General features: G+C 39.9%; 1 protein-coding gene across 1 annotated transcript in view; it reads right to left on the bottom strand.

The window, feature by feature from the left end:
- SLC35F1 (solute carrier family 35 member F1) overlaps positions 1–17,966 on the bottom strand; it is a 257,285-nt gene that overhangs the window by 16,322 nt on the left and 222,997 nt on the right. The window contains exons 6-7 of the mRNA XM_075498623.1: positions 14,626–14,678; positions 9,184–9,338 (exon numbers count right to left, since the gene is read on the bottom strand). Coding sequence (XP_075354738.1) covers positions 9,184–9,338; positions 14,626–14,678 — 208 coding nt within the window. The remainder of the gene's footprint in view (positions 1–9,183; positions 9,339–14,625; positions 14,679–17,966) is intronic.

The following is a 17,966-nucleotide window of genomic DNA, read 5'->3' as shown; positions in this document are numbered from 1 at the left end:
TGACTGTTATTTGGCTCCAAGTGCTCAAAGCCCATTATTACAATACTTGGCTTTTTGCATTTCTTTAAGTTAATAATACCCAATTATTAACTCCAAATGAAAATGATTGACGGATGGAGGCCTTACGCTAAATGTAAGGATACTGTTGCATGTTCCACCACTACAATGCTGTTGCCTCCCTTTGGCTGCTACAGTGCTCATGTGTCCAGAGCACTGCTGAGCCTGGGGGCAGAGGTGGGGACAGAAGAGACTAGTGGGATCGCCTCTTCTAACTGCAGACAGCAGTGACTTCAAATTACATACAAAATGAAACAGCATCCTGAATTACACACAACCCCAATTCCCTAACCATTTCTCACTAGTTCCCCAAACACCGCTCTCCCTCGCCTACCCCTGCCAAGAAAGCAATGAAGACTTGGAGATGATGGACACAGCATTCTGCAAGGTGTTGAAAATTCAGGTCCTGAGACAGTGATGTGAATTACCTTCTTCAAGTAGTCAAAGTATACTCCTGTTTATTTATCCATGTTCAACTCATTCTCCAAAGACAATTAGTTGTTCAAGGCACTTACGAAAGAGCATTTTGTAATAACTGAAAGCAATACCAACCCTCAGCGTAACATCATCTGTATAGGGAAATGTCAGTGTTGGAAACTTACGATCCTGTGGTTCCTCTTCATTTTGTATAAAAAATTAGAGGAAATGAATAGGTTCTATGCTAGGACTTACAACCTTTGTTCATGATTTTGTTTGAAAAATAACAGCTTCTCACTACAAGGTAAGTAAACCACTTTCCCAGTGCCTTATAGGTCAGAGCACTTAAGCGGTTCATTGCAAGCAAGTCTGACCATTGATTTAAGTAGATTGCACAAGTAGATATACTGTCTCTTTTCTTTCTCTGCGGACTGTCTGTGAACAGGCTGATTGTACACATTTGCTTACTACAGTTAACATTTAAATTCCTTTTTCATTTAATGTATTCTTTTGAGTAGTCAATATCCATTAGGCAATTTGCTATCCAATATGACCAAAGGCAAAACTCAGTTACATAGTGGTGCTTTTTTCCCCCGACTAGTTGGATTGTCAGTATAAACTACTTCTTACTTCAGTCTGAAACTGGTTCTCTTTAGTGATTACATGAGTTTCAACTGACCTCAAACACCCTTTATACAAATGAAAATTTACTTGTGTACCTACCTTACGCAGGTATTTAAAAAGAGTATAAATGTGTCAAATTGAAAAGCTCTTTTGAAATTGCAAACAATTCTTTTAACATTTTAATACTTAAGCTATGCAGGAAGATGTGATACTGAGACATAAAAAGATTTGGTTCAAAAGTTACACACAATAAAAAGGGGGAAGGAATGGAGAAAGAAAATAAATATTATGACCATCTAATCTTTGATACAAAAAACCAAAAACCATACTATAAGTTGACAACCAGGCGTGGAGTAGCAAGGCACAGAACAGTGCTGTTGCCAGTAAGCCCTGTTAACCAGGCATTCACTAAGAACATTAAGAAATCTAAATTACATGGTTAAGAGAATATAAGCCCATGCATAGGTAGGTAGATCAACTCCTGGCTGTTCTCTTGCTGTAATTATGAACTAGTTCCTGGCTAGGAAACCAAACTGTTGTTTTGTAATTAAAGAAAAGAAAAAAATTCCTAAACTGAGATAAAAAGTAGACATTGAAGCTAGAAGAACAGAAATCCTGCATTTTCTTCTCTTATGAAACACCTAAAGCTGTTGTTTCTAAAACAAAGTACGCTTGCTGGAAACTCTGGCAACTGAGATTGCATCTCCATGGCAGATGCCTGGAAGTCTTAAAAGCTCCTTCTTGGAGTTCTGGGCTGCCTAATGCAGAACTGGGATTTGTTCTCTGTTTTCCAGAATCCATGAGCTGCATAACTTGTGTTTTCTCATGCCTGAGATCTTCCAGTCCTAGAATACCTGGCTGAAAACACTGGAAACTGTGCGCTGCTGCAACCTCTTACGTGAGTGAGCAAAACAACAGTCAGGGTCTGAGAAATGCCAGCCTGTGTCTCCTTGGGAGTGTGACGGTGTGCTCCCCACCTCCCCCACCAACCTGACCTTTTCCCGTAACCCTGCTCAAGCGATAACCACCAGTGGCGGTCGTGATGGATGCGTCTGGTTGTGATGGATGCATCCAGCTCAAAGTGGATTCGGGGGAGACAGATAACAACACAATAGCCAAGGGCTAATTTATGGCAATGCATCCACCTAACCACAGTGTCGGTCAATGTCTGACTCAAGTCAAATTTGGAAGAAACTAACATCTGCAGCCGATATGCAAATACGACTATGGGTCAATCATCTTACCCCCCATAAATAGTGAGCAGCCCAAGAGCCCTTTGAGCTCTCCTGCACGGCAGCGGGCTGCACACCAGGGTCTCCCCTTGAGCAGGGACCACTCTCAAGGTGACTCCTCAAGGCTGAGAGATTCCTTGCCGCAACAGATCCTCGGTAAGCGACTAATAGCATGCTAAACTTTGAAATCTTACCTAAGTGATATAAAGGATTGATTGCACATATATAATCCTTTAGACATAAACCGTTGACCAAGTCTGGGACTAGGACTGGATCTAGCCACAGCTAGACTCCTCTCTGAGATGGAGTTTAGAAAGCAAGGGGATCCTTTCTGATCCTCATGACTCAATGGGAGGGTCTCCCTGACAGTTTTGTCTGACCCTGTCCTCTTATGCAATAAATAATCAAGTGTACCTTGCCATCAAATCTTGTTAAACCACTGTCACATTGAACTTTGTTAACTCCCTGTTCTATATCAATAAAGAATATTTTTGCTTCTCTCTTACGAGTGAAGTACACTCTCACTCCATCTGCGACAGGGAGCATACTGAAAACAGGATGTTTTCACTTAGTGTTTCTGTTTTGATAATTAGGCATTTCCAACAAAAATGTATTTTGCTAGAAAACTCCTAACCAGTTCTGTTGTGAGCAGTCTTTTAACATGAGACCACACACAAAAAAAAATCCCAAGCTAAAAGCCTTGAAAACAACCTACAAAACTTGACATTTATGATGAGCTAGTGTCTGAAAAAATATTATTGAAATTGAAGCTTTCATCGCAACTTCTGCAATACGAATGCCACTTCTTTGGCACTCTTTTTTGATGGCTCCACAACAGTGAGTATCCATGTTTCACTCTTCATGCTTTGCAACTAATGAATCTATTGCAAGATAACACTGTGAAAGGAAGAAATACCCTTTTAACAACGCAGTATTTTCAGAAAGCTGCCATATCTGTGCTGTGTTGTTAAAAATCTACCGTCAGACTGTGCAACATCTTGGTGGGAGTAATTTCATTTTCCAGCTTCTACTCTTTTTTGTCATTTTACTTCATAGCTTTTTTATTGTATGGCATCTTGCACCCTCAGACAAAGGGTGAGCGGATGTATATTCTGTCCCAGGAATATACATTCAAGTGTGACCAAAGACACACCTAACTCCTTTCCACCTCAAGGTAGCTCTTCAAATATAGATGCCTAACTATTTTCTAACTGATTATAATTTGGAGGAGGAAATTCAAATAAATAAATAAATAAATACATAAATGTAAGGAAAGGTGAAAAAGAAGCTTTTAAAATGCCACTTAGATGAAAGGCATGCAGACAGTACCGCTTCATGGGAACAGAGGTGTTGAGAGGGAGTCCCCCTGTAAGAAATTTAGTACTCTGGAAAAGAAAGGGAAACACGCGCATAGATTTCTGCACATTACCAATGGCATAAGGAATGAATTAGTAGTATGATTTATCCTCATTATTATCAAAGGCTTAGAAGCCTTCACCAGGATAGAGGCCCTGTAAGATTACATTCCATTCAAACAGAGAGTTTATGGGTCAAGCAGCTTGCATATCCAAGTTCATCAGGAAAATATCCAAAAGTATATGACTGAGGAAGTAATAATGTAAAAAAGAGTTGTTTAGCCTGCACTGCCTGCTCTGCTAGAAATAATGATGCACCACTGACATCACCACTGTCGAAGTTTAAAATACGTAGGTGTCAGTCCCCTAACAAGTGCAAGCAAAGGATCTTACTGCCTTCAGCTTATACTTGCAGATAGGTTTAAAAAAAAGGTGAGAACATCATTTGAAGTATTTTCTCAGTTTGGTCAGATGATTGGGAAAAGTCTCTCAGGTGTTTATGGATGGCTGCCAAGTAAAAATCAAACTAATAAACAAACAATTCTCCCCCAAACCAAACCACTTCTACCTCCTGCTCCCAAACCACAGACATCATATCCATCCTTCACTAACAAAAAAAAGGACTGTGTGAAGCATATGGAGTCACAATAAGGCATGGTCTTTAGCTCCACAGTCATGAAACTGAATTTTTTTAAAGATTATTCCTTGAGTGGCAGACTTTCCTAATTTAGGAAAATGAACTGAAGCCACTGAAGCCAGCAGAAAAGCTCATACTGGCTTCAGTGATTTGGATCAGGAGGGTAAAGTACATGCTTTTAATGGAGGCTCCTAACTCTCCTTTGTTTCCAGTAAGGGCCACATTTTCACCTCAGTGGAGTCTACGTAAATCCCCAATTCATGGGCATTGCTCAGGATCTGTGCTGGCAAAAATGAAATTGGAACCTATTGCCCCCAATTTGTATCCCCTCTTCTCCGTTATGTTAAAAACCACTCTCTTTTATGGTTTGTTTCTTGATGTAATGGGAAGGCTGTCATCTGCTCCCTTCCATTGGAGGGAATTAGCATTGAAAAGTAATTTTTAGAAGCATCAGTAAGCATCAGCAAGCAAGGTTTCAGCTAGCATAATTTCAGATTTCTAGTGCTGAAAGGTTTTGAGTATCACGTTTATCTGTGCAGCCAAGTCCTTTGTCACAGATACTCTCCACGATTCTAAATCAAGATATATGACTTCCTTAATTTATTATGAAATATATGCATTTTCTTCATTTGGAAATTGCTACTATATCCAGAAATTCTGAATTTTTATAGCTGCATCTTGGATAAAATAATGAATGAATTTGCCAAGGCAGAATATAATTGACTGTGCTTGGCTTGCTAGGTAATGATATGATATAGTGTGATTCGACCTGCTGGTGCAGAACACAATCAGTATGCATGCTCTAGCTGGTGGAAAACATAAAATAAACTACTTAGATTATTTAGTGAGAACCCAATTTACTTAGAATGACTAAAGCACAACATATGGCTTGCAAATGAAAAGTATGAAGTTTAAAAATTCACATAAAAATAAAGCTAAGGCTGAGACTAAAATGTAAAAAAGAACACCTCCTAAGCTAAAAAATAAATGAAGTTATACAAAAGTTTGAACCCCGTACACCCGGAGAGCTGGCCCTGAATTTCCCAGCACCACTGGTGCCAGTGTATCCATGACAAAGAACGGCTATCGCAGTCTCTGACAGGGCAAGGACAGTCTTGTTACTCAGAACGTTAAATTTCCTCCACGCTATGCCTAGACATCCCTTTACACAGCGTATCTCACATTTGTATCGCATCCTCCTGTTTGGTTCCCAAGCTGTTTACCGTCATGTAAACCTGTGACCAACCTGTTAAGTTTTAGGACTCTGATGGCCTTTGTTTTTCAAAGCAAATTTAATTGTGCTTAAGAAGAAGGTGAAATGAAAACAGATAGCTAGGAAAGTTTTGAAGATCAAAATTGTATAAAATATATAAATATGGTGAGAATTTAAAAAAAGGATTGAAGATATGGAGTTGTTAACTTAAATGCTATGGCAGTGGCCAGTATTCAGCCACCAAAGAGGCCAGCCACCTTTCCCCATCCACTGGAATATTTGGAATCAATTATTGATTACAGAAGAACTAAAAAGAGAGCTTTTATTTGAGGGATGTAGATAATTTTAAGAATGATGCACTACAATCTAGTCATCTATCTCAAATTGAAAGTCATAAATCATTACATTTTAATACAATAACACCTTGAACAATTCACATCTTGAATTATGAGTATATCACCAGAGTTGTGTCAAGTTAACATGCTGTATTTCTAGCTTCCATGGGCCTGGGAACTGTTCAATGTGCTACAAAGATATCTGCATATGGGGTAAGAATATAAATGCAACTGTTTATAATCTCACTGTCCTGCATGCCATGATGTTGCAAGTCTGTGTTATAAAAAAATGAAATGCTAACGAATCAAAACACTTCAAACTTAATCTTCCCCTCAGTTTGGTTTCAGAGGCTCTAAAGCCCAGTTAAACTAATTTCCCGCATTTTCCATGGATTTTCATAGATTTACTGCTATAGGTGCAATAAACCTGTCTGGTGATAAAAGTAGCAGCACAGGGAAAAAATCATAACTGTTTCTTGAAAGCCTCATAAAATTATATTCTGCAAGGGGTACTAAACCGCTCAGTTGATCCTAATTCAGCATAAAACCATTTGTTTCCCAGTGAAGTGGGGTTTCGCCCATTGGCCAGTGCAGCAATAAGCAGAAGATCTGTATCTGAAGGAGACGTACAGCTGGGCTGGGAACGAAACAGCTTTTTAGAAGCTAGAAAACAAGCAAGAGTACACAGTCTTATGAGGGGAATTAATTTAGATCATTTAATGTTAACATATTAGACTTCATTATTGAGTGCAAGTTGCACATTTCACAGTTCTACTTCCCCATATAAAATGACAGCTGATAGTAAACCAGAAAGAAAAGGAGGAGGTGATCTGACTAAGGATAAAAACATGGTAACTAAAGAAGTAACCAGATAATTAAGTGGGCTTTTAAAGCTAGTTGTTCTCTGAATATAGCCTCCCTTTTCAAATTTCCTCTGCAATGTAAGTTTGAAGGGCATGAAAGGAGACACTGACAGCTCGGGAAGTTGATACTGCATTTCAGGTAAAGGCCCTTCCACAAAGTCCTGACAAAGGTCTTCTCCTTATCAGCACTTCAGCTGGGAAGAACAAAGAAGAGACACACACGAGTTACATGGCTTGCAGGATGAGTGCAAACCACAAAGGAAAAGCAGCGATGAAAAAAGTAAATACAGTCTTACTATTTAGGGGGTAACGTTTCCTGAAGAAATGGAGAGACAAGAGCACTGCACCAGGTGCTGGAGGGATCTTTCCTGCTTCACGAGTTGAAGGGACTATCTCAGGAAGGATGAAATCCAACTGGATGAGGTGCAGAGAAAGACAGAGGTGCTCGGGGGAACAGGTAAGAGTGTGGCTTGCTCTGACTAGTGAACTAGGGGCTGAGAGAGGATATGATTGCTCTCTGTTGAGGTACCAATGGAGTAAAATGTCAAGGAGACAGGGGCACTCTTCATGCTGAGGGATACTCTTGGCAGACCAAGTGGATCAAAACCAACCATAAGTAAATTTATGCTGTAAATAAGGTGGTTTCTAACTGTTGGAGCAGTCATGTTCTGAAACAGTAACCCAAGGAGAGCAGTGCAGGTAAAAAATCTAAATAGGCTGAAGTAAGAGTTTGATAAGAGTTTGTGAGAAGATTGCATGATACGGTTAACTGCAGGAGAATGAGATTTTCAAACAGTTTTCTAATCAGATGAGTAAGGCGCAGAGGGGACCACCAGCTACTTCAGAGGTGAAACTCAAGCGGTTTATCAGGACAGATGATGAGACCTTGCTTTCAACCAGAAAACCGGCTCTGAGCCTTCTCCTCCTGAGCACTTTTCCAGTATGGGTCTTACAGGAAGGCCAAGGTGCCACTGCGGTCGAGAGCTGACATGCACATACAGTAGAAAGACAGGGGGTCAATGAGGTTGAAAATTCTGCCTTCCTGGCGCTGCCAGTGTACCCAACAATTAGACACAGGAAAAAACTGAAACCTTTTATGCACCTTCTGTCTTTCAAGTGCCTGAAGTTTAATGTTTGCATTTACAAAATTGTCTTTTTTGTCAGGTTTGAGCAATGCTGAGCACAAAGCTGTCCAACCCTGCTGCCTTTTGAGTCTCTCCCTCTAACAGAGTTTGATTCTGCTAAAACAACACCGCCACTGTCTTCAGAATTAAATTTGTCTGTCTTTTATTGTGTAACATAGGCATTTTTCTTAGAAACAGTGGAATAACATCACTAAATATATTTTTCTATGGGTATCAAAAAATATTATGAACAGGGGATAGCAATTTTCAGTTAATACCTAATTTCAAACACTTCGGATTTGAAGCGTGGGGCAGAAAGAACTAGGAACCAAATCACCATGAGATAGACCTGCGAAGCAGCAACCTTTGTACTGTGTTCTCAGTAAAATTTTGTTTTATACTTGCTTTTCTTCTGTCTGCAAAATTCTTAAAGCCATAAAAACAACATAAAAGGAAACAGCAAAACCCAATTTTATGCTGGACTCTGAAGCTTTGAACTTTCACTGTCTCATCCAGATTCATTCAGGTACCATTAGTATCACAAAATCTGTTTTGGGTTGGTTAGCTACTCAGTATTTTAAGGCTTTCATTTGCCTAACAATTCTCTGGGCCACCATTTTAGTTACCAAGTAACTTCCCTCTTATGAATAAGTGACGGTACAAAGCAATTGCCTACGGCACCCTGATGCCACTTTCACATGATGGACACCTGGGGGGAATACTAGTGAATAATGAAGTGCCATTCCTTGCAATTGGAGACCAAATGTGTGCCTGTACAACACAGTGCTGTAAATATCAGAGAACCTGAGATATAAAAGTCTAATTTCAACAAAAATCTGCTGCACGTTTTGGCATTTACACTAACAGGCAAGCCATTGGTTTGGCTGACAAGAAAGATGTAATTCATGGACAACTATGAGTAATACATTCAGAATCAGCATGAATGAAACAGCCTTGTTATGGGGCAAAAAATTTCTATGGGATTTTTGGAAGAGTCCTTCCCTTCATGTTGCCACTCTGGGTCTGGTCACAGCAGTTGAAAGTTACCTTTGATAAGTAAAATTAAATTAGTGATACAGTTGCTGATGAACAGGTACTCAAATCTTAAAACTTGTAACAACAAGACCAAATGAGCTCTCTTTAACAACTGGAAATCACAAAAAATAAAACTGGTTTTGGTGTGGGAAGCCTGAAGTATAAAAAAAATCTGCACTTTTACTGTGCAGATCTAGCAAAGCTTGGAGGCTTCTTTTGTTTCATTGTTCTGCACTGGTATTTCTTCAGGCTTACAGCTATTACCCAAATATGTCTCTCATTTCCACATACCTTGTAGTGGAAGAGGAATAATCCACAGAAGAGGCTGTACAGGTCAGCTGTGAGTAGGGAGAGGTTGACGGCAGTAGCACTGGTTTTCTTTATGACCACTGGCATAAAGCTGTAGAGGCCAAACATACAGGCACTAAAGCCGACATACAACAAGCCTGCGGAAGAGAAACAAGAAGCAAAGTGACCTTCCATAGCTTGCAGAAATGACTCGTGTTGGGAGGAAGAAGGCTGTGTTTTTAGAAAAGGACGAAGAATTCTTTTCAAAAAAACCATGGATTCAAATTATTAAGATGCACATATATATGCATCTTAAGAGAGATTAAGAGCATCATTCTAAATATATACAAAACCCATTGAAAATCATACCTACAGAGCAGTGGACACAAGGTCTGCTCCCTGTGGTCCCCATAATAGCAGTGCTGTTTTAAATTGGTGTCTTACACTACTAGTGAATACCTCATGTCCAACATAAATTTGGATGGAATGATGCATTTGGACACATAGAATCTAGACTCTTAAGGAGCTGAATGTCCCCAACACCAGCTGAGTTCAGCTGAGTTGGATGGAGCACACAATATTTTCTGGGAATGGACCTAAAAAATGAATGCAAAAGTATTTGCAGAGGAGTTAATGGATGAATGCATGAGGACAGCACTCAAGTGACAGAGGTCCTAGTCCGATTTTGCCACCAAACCTGATAAAACACTTCACAGTTTTGTGCTTTTGTTCCTCTACCACTTTTTGTCTGCCTTCCTTAATAAAGCTTTCCGGAGCTGAGACTATTTCTTGCTACATGTTTACAGAGTGCCTCACACAAATTAGATTGTTAGACACTAATATAATAAAAATACATTACAGTAAAAATCTAATTTCATTTAAAAACCTAAATAACTTACTGGGAAAGAATTCATTGCTTCAGTTATTACTTGATAAATCCCAAGACAAATTAATCAATATGAAGTTAAAAAAACAGCAAACACTTCACTCATCTGCTCTCATGCAAATGATATTTCTTAGGCTGCCGTATGCTGCAGAATTCCCAGCTGATATGTGCACGAGCCTAAATTTAGACTCACGCCAGCTCCTCCGAGCATGTTGTTATTGACTAAAAGTTGAAGAAAATCTGATTGCCAAAGTCCTGAAAGGAATTAGAAGGGGGAAAAAAAGCCCAAATGATTTGTATCTGCTTGTGGATCCACTTAGTTAAAAACTCTTTAGAAAAGCTATCTAAAGGACAAAATCAGCCGTGATAGTTTGAGTCCCTTAGAAGCATCTGAAGTGTATATTCATCTGAAACAAATACAGTAGTCACAAAATGTCAGTGTCTGTGTATCAATTGTTATGGCATGATAACGAATTTGAATTTACATTCAGAATATGGATAATCATTGTAAGAACTGCTTTTAATAACAGGTAGCAAATTTTTAAGGTGTGCATTGTATATGGGTAACAACTGAATCAGTCTTAGGCTTTGCTTTATGCAAACTCTGCAACTCTTCTGTAGTAGGCAAATGGTTGCATCAAATGGAGAGTAGTTTTGATCAATGAGAAATTGTTTGCATACATGAGCATTAAGACAACTTTTCTTCCAGGCTTAAATCAAGAACTGGTCAGGTGCAAAAGCCATTCTGGACCTGAAGTCAGCATTCCCAAAGTGTAGTCTGCAAACCGCCAGCTGGTCCACCAAGCCCCTGCTAGTCAGTCTGGATTTAATAAACATATTCAGGTGCTTTGCTGGGTTATGCTCTCAACTAACAGTATAATTTTATGGTACCGCCTTGGTGTTCATATTCTTCGGCAGTCAACTACATGCACTTCACAGGCTGCTTTTCCAAAGGGCATTTCAGTTCCAGTGAAAAATTGCTTAAACTGTAGCTGTCCTATCAGAGGTGAATGTAAAGTGGCATTTCATTTAAATCTTAAAAATACATGTAATACCCATCAGCTGGATGGCATTTAGTGGTGACAATAAGCAAACTGGAAATAACATCACATGATTTTCAGATATTGCTTCTTAGAGGGCCAGTTTTCAGACTAAAAATATGTTTTAAGTCAAAGGCTTGGAGCCTCAGCTTCCTTGGGTACGCCTGCAGTGCCGATGGCAGCCTTGGGAATCACCACTAGTGCTGCAGTCCCAGGTGCTGGGACCTGTGTCTAACCAGGCACTGAGTCACCAGCAGCGATTGCCTGTAGCAGGCACTGGAAGGAAGCAACCTGATAAGTTAGGAGGTGCTTTTGTAATGATCGGCTGATCAGCTGGTCTGTATTAAACCCTGAGAAGCTCATCTTTTCTAACTGTCTGCTTTCAGATGTGCTGGCGTTGTCCTGAACTGAAGGCTTAAATGCAGGAAGGCAGCTGTGGGTGGGATGCTTTACACCTAACTCTGGACACATACTGAGGGTTGGTGATCAATGAAGAGACTGGGAAATTGTCCATCCTCTTTTAGACACTAGCTTTAGCATAGTATGATTTCTGTCATGCCTGTTTACTCTTGCCAATGATAAAGGGATTCTATTTAACTAAATCAGATGTCCACATCCCAGATATCTAAAGTTGGTGGAAGGAATCCCATCTTGTCTGTCAGTGCTCACCCTAATGGGTAAGGTCACCAGTTTTCCCTGTTTGGGTGTGAATGCCTGGTAAGTGTCTGAACTGGGCACTTAGGATCATAGGATTGTGGGGTGATTCAGGCTGAAAGGGAGCTCAGAAGTCTCTAGTTCAAACCCTGCTCAAAGCAGGCTCAGCTGTGAGATCAGACCAAGTTGCTCAGGACTTTGTCCAGCCTGGTCTTGAAACCTCTGAGGATGGAGACCACACAACCTGTCTAGGCAACCTGCTCCACTGCCTGCCTGTCCTCTGTGTGAAGAAGATTTTCCTTTTATCCAGTCTGAATCTCTCATTTCAGCTTCTGCCTGTTGTCCCTCATCTTCCTGCCATGCACCGCTGTGAAGACCTTGGCTCTGTTCTTTTGATAACCTCCTTGTAGGTAACTCCTCGACTTCTCTTCTGCAGGCTGAAAAAGTCCCAATCCTTCAGTATCTCCTCACTTGTCTTAAGACTGGGCATCTTCACACAGATGGGCAGGATCTACCCCCAGGGACTCTCTAAAGTAGCCCAAGTACCACCAAGACTAACATACCTTGGGAACTTCTGTTTTAGCTCCTGAGCATGCTGGTTGAACATTGCATGTTTTATCCTTTGCGTTTTTACTCCAAAAGCTATCGTTTCATTGGGATGAAATGGAATCAGTTATGATTTTTCATGCTGTTTTCTTGGAATAAAGACCATTCAGAAATATTCAAACCCTCTGTAACACAGAACACTTCCTTGGAGATTCAAACTGGCTTTTCTCTTAAACAAAACTGATGTTAATTTATTTGTTGTTATTTCATGTATCACTCTCCAAAACGTGTCATGGTCTCATATGAAACCACTCAGTCAGAACAGTATAATCATTCTCCTTTCAGTCAGGTTGTCAGCAAGTATTAACACTTAAACCTTCAAGGATTCAAAGAGAGCTACACTGATTTATCCTAAGTGTGAAGATGATGCTAGGTATCAGGGGAATTTCCAAAATTAAAACCAGGAGGGCCACAGCCTCTTTTAAAGATGATAGACATAACAGATTGGCTTTAGATCTTTATATTCCAAAATCATTTGCATTTTACATCAGTTGAAAGGTAGCTCATCCATTCTTAATAGCACAATTATGGCAGATGGCAACAGGCCACCTTGAGTTATTTATTAGGTTGCCTGCTGTGACTTTATCACTACCATTCAGAAGGCTGGTGATTTAACTCTGCTGGACTGCAGGTTTGAGTCTGTCGCAGTGGATAACTATTGAGGACAAGGCTGTGAACACCCTGACATACATTTGTCAATCACTACTTGACAACCGTGTATCACTGCCAATGCAATGGAAAGCACATTGAGTGCAGTGGAAGCCAGGGAAGAACACAAAACTACACATAACTGTCACCATTTAATCCATGTTCAACTGCACCGCATTTCCAATTATTGCTCTAACAAAACAAGTACATATCTACGATGCTCTTGCTAAGATGATCTCCTCCTTATGAAGCATAGGGACTCTTCAGAATTAGTGACTAACTTTCAATGACATTTTAATGGCATCACAGACCAAGTAAGACTTTATTTTAATAGCATATTTCACTGGTATTGAGTTACAACAGAACTCCCATGGAAGTATGTATGACATTTACACGGATAGTAGATTAATTCACTATGACCATTGCTAGTTCCATCAGTACCAGATTAATTATGTCCCTGAGCTCCTTATCATGAAGTATAAACAAACACTGATGCAATTATTCTAATTATCTCAGATTAAAGAAGGCCAATACACTTATAGTATGCAGTTGTGTGTGTTTCTCCATGGATACTTTAAATTGATTTGTCATTTAGTTTTACAGCTCAACCATCAAACTCCAAGACTTCTAGGTGCAGTGTTTTGTGAAAGATGCACTGTTTTTATTAAGGTTTATAATGATGAGAGGAAATTGTGAACTAAGTTTAAAGAAAACAACAGTGTATTCCATGACTTGTATCCCCTGTCCTCAGGGATTCCCCACATAATCAGTTGCCCTTGCACACTTCTGAGCTGTCATTTTGATGTTAATTCTGAAACTAGGTAACAAGCTATTGTCAATGGATTGCCAAAGCTTTAATCCCCTGCTAAGTATATCAGCTCTATACTATTAGTATTTTATTTCTTCTATTGCCATAAATAGTAAAAGAGTGATTATAGGGACGCTCCTAAATGTTGATTTGCTTTTAAAGCAAATAATTTCTTGGGCTAATTAGACGGAAGTCTTCGATCATAAACTCAACTTCCAAACTGAAATGGGAACACGCAATCCACTGCATAGCAAAACACCGTAAGAGCTTCATTGTGCATGATGCTACCTAAATTTGTCTAAAAGCCACATCTGCTATATTCCACCAAGACTACTTGCAAAGCAATTAACCGTTTGCATACAGAAATGCTCCCCTTGGAAATGAGTTTATGGGGCTATAATATGCACTGCAAGTACTTTTATAGTTTTTTGTTAGGTTCCATTTTCTTTCTTTGCATTCATTGAAAAGGTTTGGCTCTTAATGACTACCTCATTTATTTGTCCCAGAGTTGCATTGAATCTTAGAACTGGAACCCCATTATTGCTTTACTTCATGGCTGTCTGAATAATTATCTTATGGCATTCATATGCTTAACCTAATGGTGCAAGGAAAGCATAGTACGGCAACAGGAGGACAGATCATTTAACAAACATTATGAGGCATGTGGTTCAACCTTTGGCAGTAACTGGCGAAAAAGTCACAAACATTGGCTCCTGTGAAACTTTGTGCCAGCCTCCCCAAACATTGGTTGTCTCCACGCCTCCTTCAGCAACTATCTTCAATGAGTTAAAGTGTTTTCTTACCTATTTGCCAATCCCAGGGAACTTTCAACAGTTCTTTGTGTTCCATGATTGCACTATAAGAGAAGAGAAGGCAAAATTTGATGGAAGAGAACAGAAGTTAAATTACTTCCACTCATTCAATTCAAATGCTGGACAAAACAACATAAATAACCTTATAACAAAAAATCTCTGTAGGAACCAAATGCAATCAGACTTCGCTAATCCACTCTGGCATTATCCCTGTGCCTGTGTATTTGAAAGATCTTCAGGGCAATAATCAGACGTGATAGCATACAATTTGTACTGGTTTATTTCCAGCTCTCTATATACCTGCCCAAAGTGCCCATCCCCCTGTATGTTCAATCCTCTTGTACTCTTCTGACTTAATATTCTGAAAGCTTTTGAACTTTAATGATTAATAATGTATCTGTCTGAGTTATTCACCCTTCAGAGCAGCTCTGCAGTGTCAAATAAATAGATAACACTGGCTGGCTTTGGGGAGAATACTGTGATTTGTTACACACTGCGAGAGATCAAATACTCACAGCAATGAAAGTCAGGAAACAAAGCAAAGGATGGGCCAAGGTGCAAAAGTCCACTTTCAACACCTTGTAAGTCTTGCATTGTACATTAACATCAAAATCCCAGATCCAGAAAATTCTAAGGTGGCAAGAAGTCAGCCTTTCCCCATCCAGGCAAATAGACCCTTTGAGATTAGGTATCTCACAAGCTAGGTCTTTACTCAGCTAACCACCTTCTCTGATCTGTGATTTGCAGATAACTCCTGCTGTGCAGAACTCTGCATGCTAGTCTGGACACTATTTTAAACAAGTATAAAACATGGAATTACACAGATTGAAAAACAAAGTACCTAGTACAAAAGGTGGTATATGGAAGACCAAGTCTAACAGTAAAACTGCAGGAACTCAGTGCCTTACAGATTAATCTGGCCTAGAGAGTTGCATCCTGGAAATTCTAATTTGCTTGCTGCTGATGTGTGGCAAGTCTAATACTGTGTACAGAATAATAAGATTATTTTGTCTGCAAAATAACTAAATTATAAGTGTCTTTGCATGCATAAGGCATATGTTTATTTTATCAGCAATTCCTGAAGAATACCGTGAAAACAAACTGCAATGTCTCTTGTTCTGGCAAACAAATTTTGATATAACTTAAATGTAGGAACATTGCTTTCATACTATTGCCTATCCGATACAAAAGAAGTATAAAACAATATGCTATGGTCTGTGATTCATTACGATCTGTGAAACAAAGAGGGGTAAGAAAGAGCAACTTTGCCCAAAGTTGCCCTTTAGTGATGCCAGATTCACTGAAGAATGGGAACCACAATGATCTTTGAAAGGCTGTGGTGATTGGAGGAGGTCCCTGATGACCGAAAAGAGACAAATGCAACATCCAGTTTCAAAAAGAGAAAAAACTATAGCCTGGCCAGCCTTATGCTAACCTTTGGGAAGATTATGGAGCAAATCTTCCCAGAAGTCATTTGCAGGAAATGAAGAACAGATGACTGGAAACAGCCAGCACAGACTTCTCGAGACCAAACCATACCTGACCAAACTGACTGCCTTCTACGATGAGATGACTGGCTCAGTAAATAAAGGAGCGGGAATGGATGAGAGGATGAGGTGTAACCTACCTTGACTTTAGCAAAGCTTCCAACATGATTTCTTGAAAGATCCTTAGAGACTGAACAGGTATGGACTGGAGGGGGGCACTACCCACAATGTAGTCTGAAGAAAAGGGCCAAGAGAAACCTCGTGAAGTTCAAGAAAAGCAAATATGAACTCCTGCACCTGGGGTGGAATAACCCTACGCAATAGTACAGGTTGGGAGCTGACTGGATAGAAAGCTGCTTTTTAGAATAAACCTTGGAGTCCTAGTGGACATCAACCTGAATCAGCAATGGGTCCTTGGAGCAGAGAAGGCCAACAGCATCATGGGCTGTGTTAGTAAGAGTCTGGCCAGCAAGTTGAAGGATGCGACTTGTGAGACAGCAGATGAAGTACTGTATCCAATTTTGGGTTGCCCAGAATAAGACAGACTGACAAACTGGAGGGAGTATAGTGGAGCTCCATCAGAATGGTCAGGCAGCTGGAGCATATGATGCAAGAGGAGATGCTGAAACAGCAGGGTTTGTTCAGTGCCAAGAAGAGAAGGCTAACCCAGGGTGAAGGAAGACAGGACAATAAATTTGCTGTCTTAACTACCTAATGGGTAAGTTAAAGAAAAGACAGAGTCAGACTTTTCTTGGAGGTGCACAACAAAAGCATGAATGACAATGGACACAAGTTGCAATGTGGGAAACTCTGATTACATATAAGGAAAAAAATATTGCTCAAACACTGGAACAGGTTGCCCAGCAAGACTGGCATTTCAATTCTTGGAGATATTAAGAAGTTAACTGTACAAGTTCCTGAGCAACCTGACTTAACTTTGAAGTTAGCTTTGAGTTGCTTTGAGTAGGGGCTTGAACCAGATGACCTTCAGGGGTCCATCACAAAGTAGGTTATTCTATGATTATGTGATTCCATCAGACAGCATTATCTCCATTTGCTGGGTAGTTGCTATATCTGCAACTCTTGTCAACAAATGTCTTCTCTTGTTTTCATATACAGTTCCTCCCTGCTTTAATCACATTCAACTCACTAAACTTCTCTTTCCACCATGCCCAGATAGTTAGCCAATTCTTTCCTTTACTTCACTGTTTGCCCTGACACCTTAGGCTTTCATACGCTGTCCAACGGGCATTATCTGCGTTTATTTTACATTACAGTCTAATATTAAGCACTCTTGCTAAACTGTTCTAGAAAACAATAGCCTACTTTTTGAAAGTCCTTTTGGAGACACAGCCCTGTACTAGAGCTGAAGCATGAACTAACATGAGTCACCCACACTTATGTAGATATTTGTACTTACACCTGGAATAAAAGGCAAATACCACAGCTTTTTGCTACTATATTATTTTGAGATCAGTGCATGTCAATAAAGGGGACATTCACTTGTGGGTACTGTTTTGTCTTTCCTACATTCAGCATGGTCCTACACACTTTTCAATATTTTCCCTTCTTCAAAATTGTACTGCTCCCTGTAAATCCTATGAACATGAGACTTACACCTCCAGTGGTATTAGCACACATGTTCCCCATCCTCAATCACTTTGTGGATGCCCACCAAACTTTGACCAGCACTGTGTCTAGCATGCTGGGAAATGGCCCTATTTTTGAGACATTCCTTCCCCAGATTACTTCAGTTTATAGGACCTAAAGTTCCTATATTGCACCAAAGTGGCCAGTAGTGTTTCAAGGAAAGAGTCTGCAATTGTAACATGGAGAGCTGGCTTC

This window comes from Mycteria americana, chromosome 3 (assembly GCF_035582795.1).
Source record: "Mycteria americana isolate JAX WOST 10 ecotype Jacksonville Zoo and Gardens chromosome 3, USCA_MyAme_1.0, whole genome shotgun sequence".
Classification (NCBI taxonomy): domain Eukaryota; kingdom Metazoa; phylum Chordata; class Aves; order Ciconiiformes; family Ciconiidae; genus Mycteria; species Mycteria americana.
The sequence above is the reverse complement of the archived record's forward strand: the minus strand, read 5'-3'. Positions and strand labels throughout refer to the sequence as shown.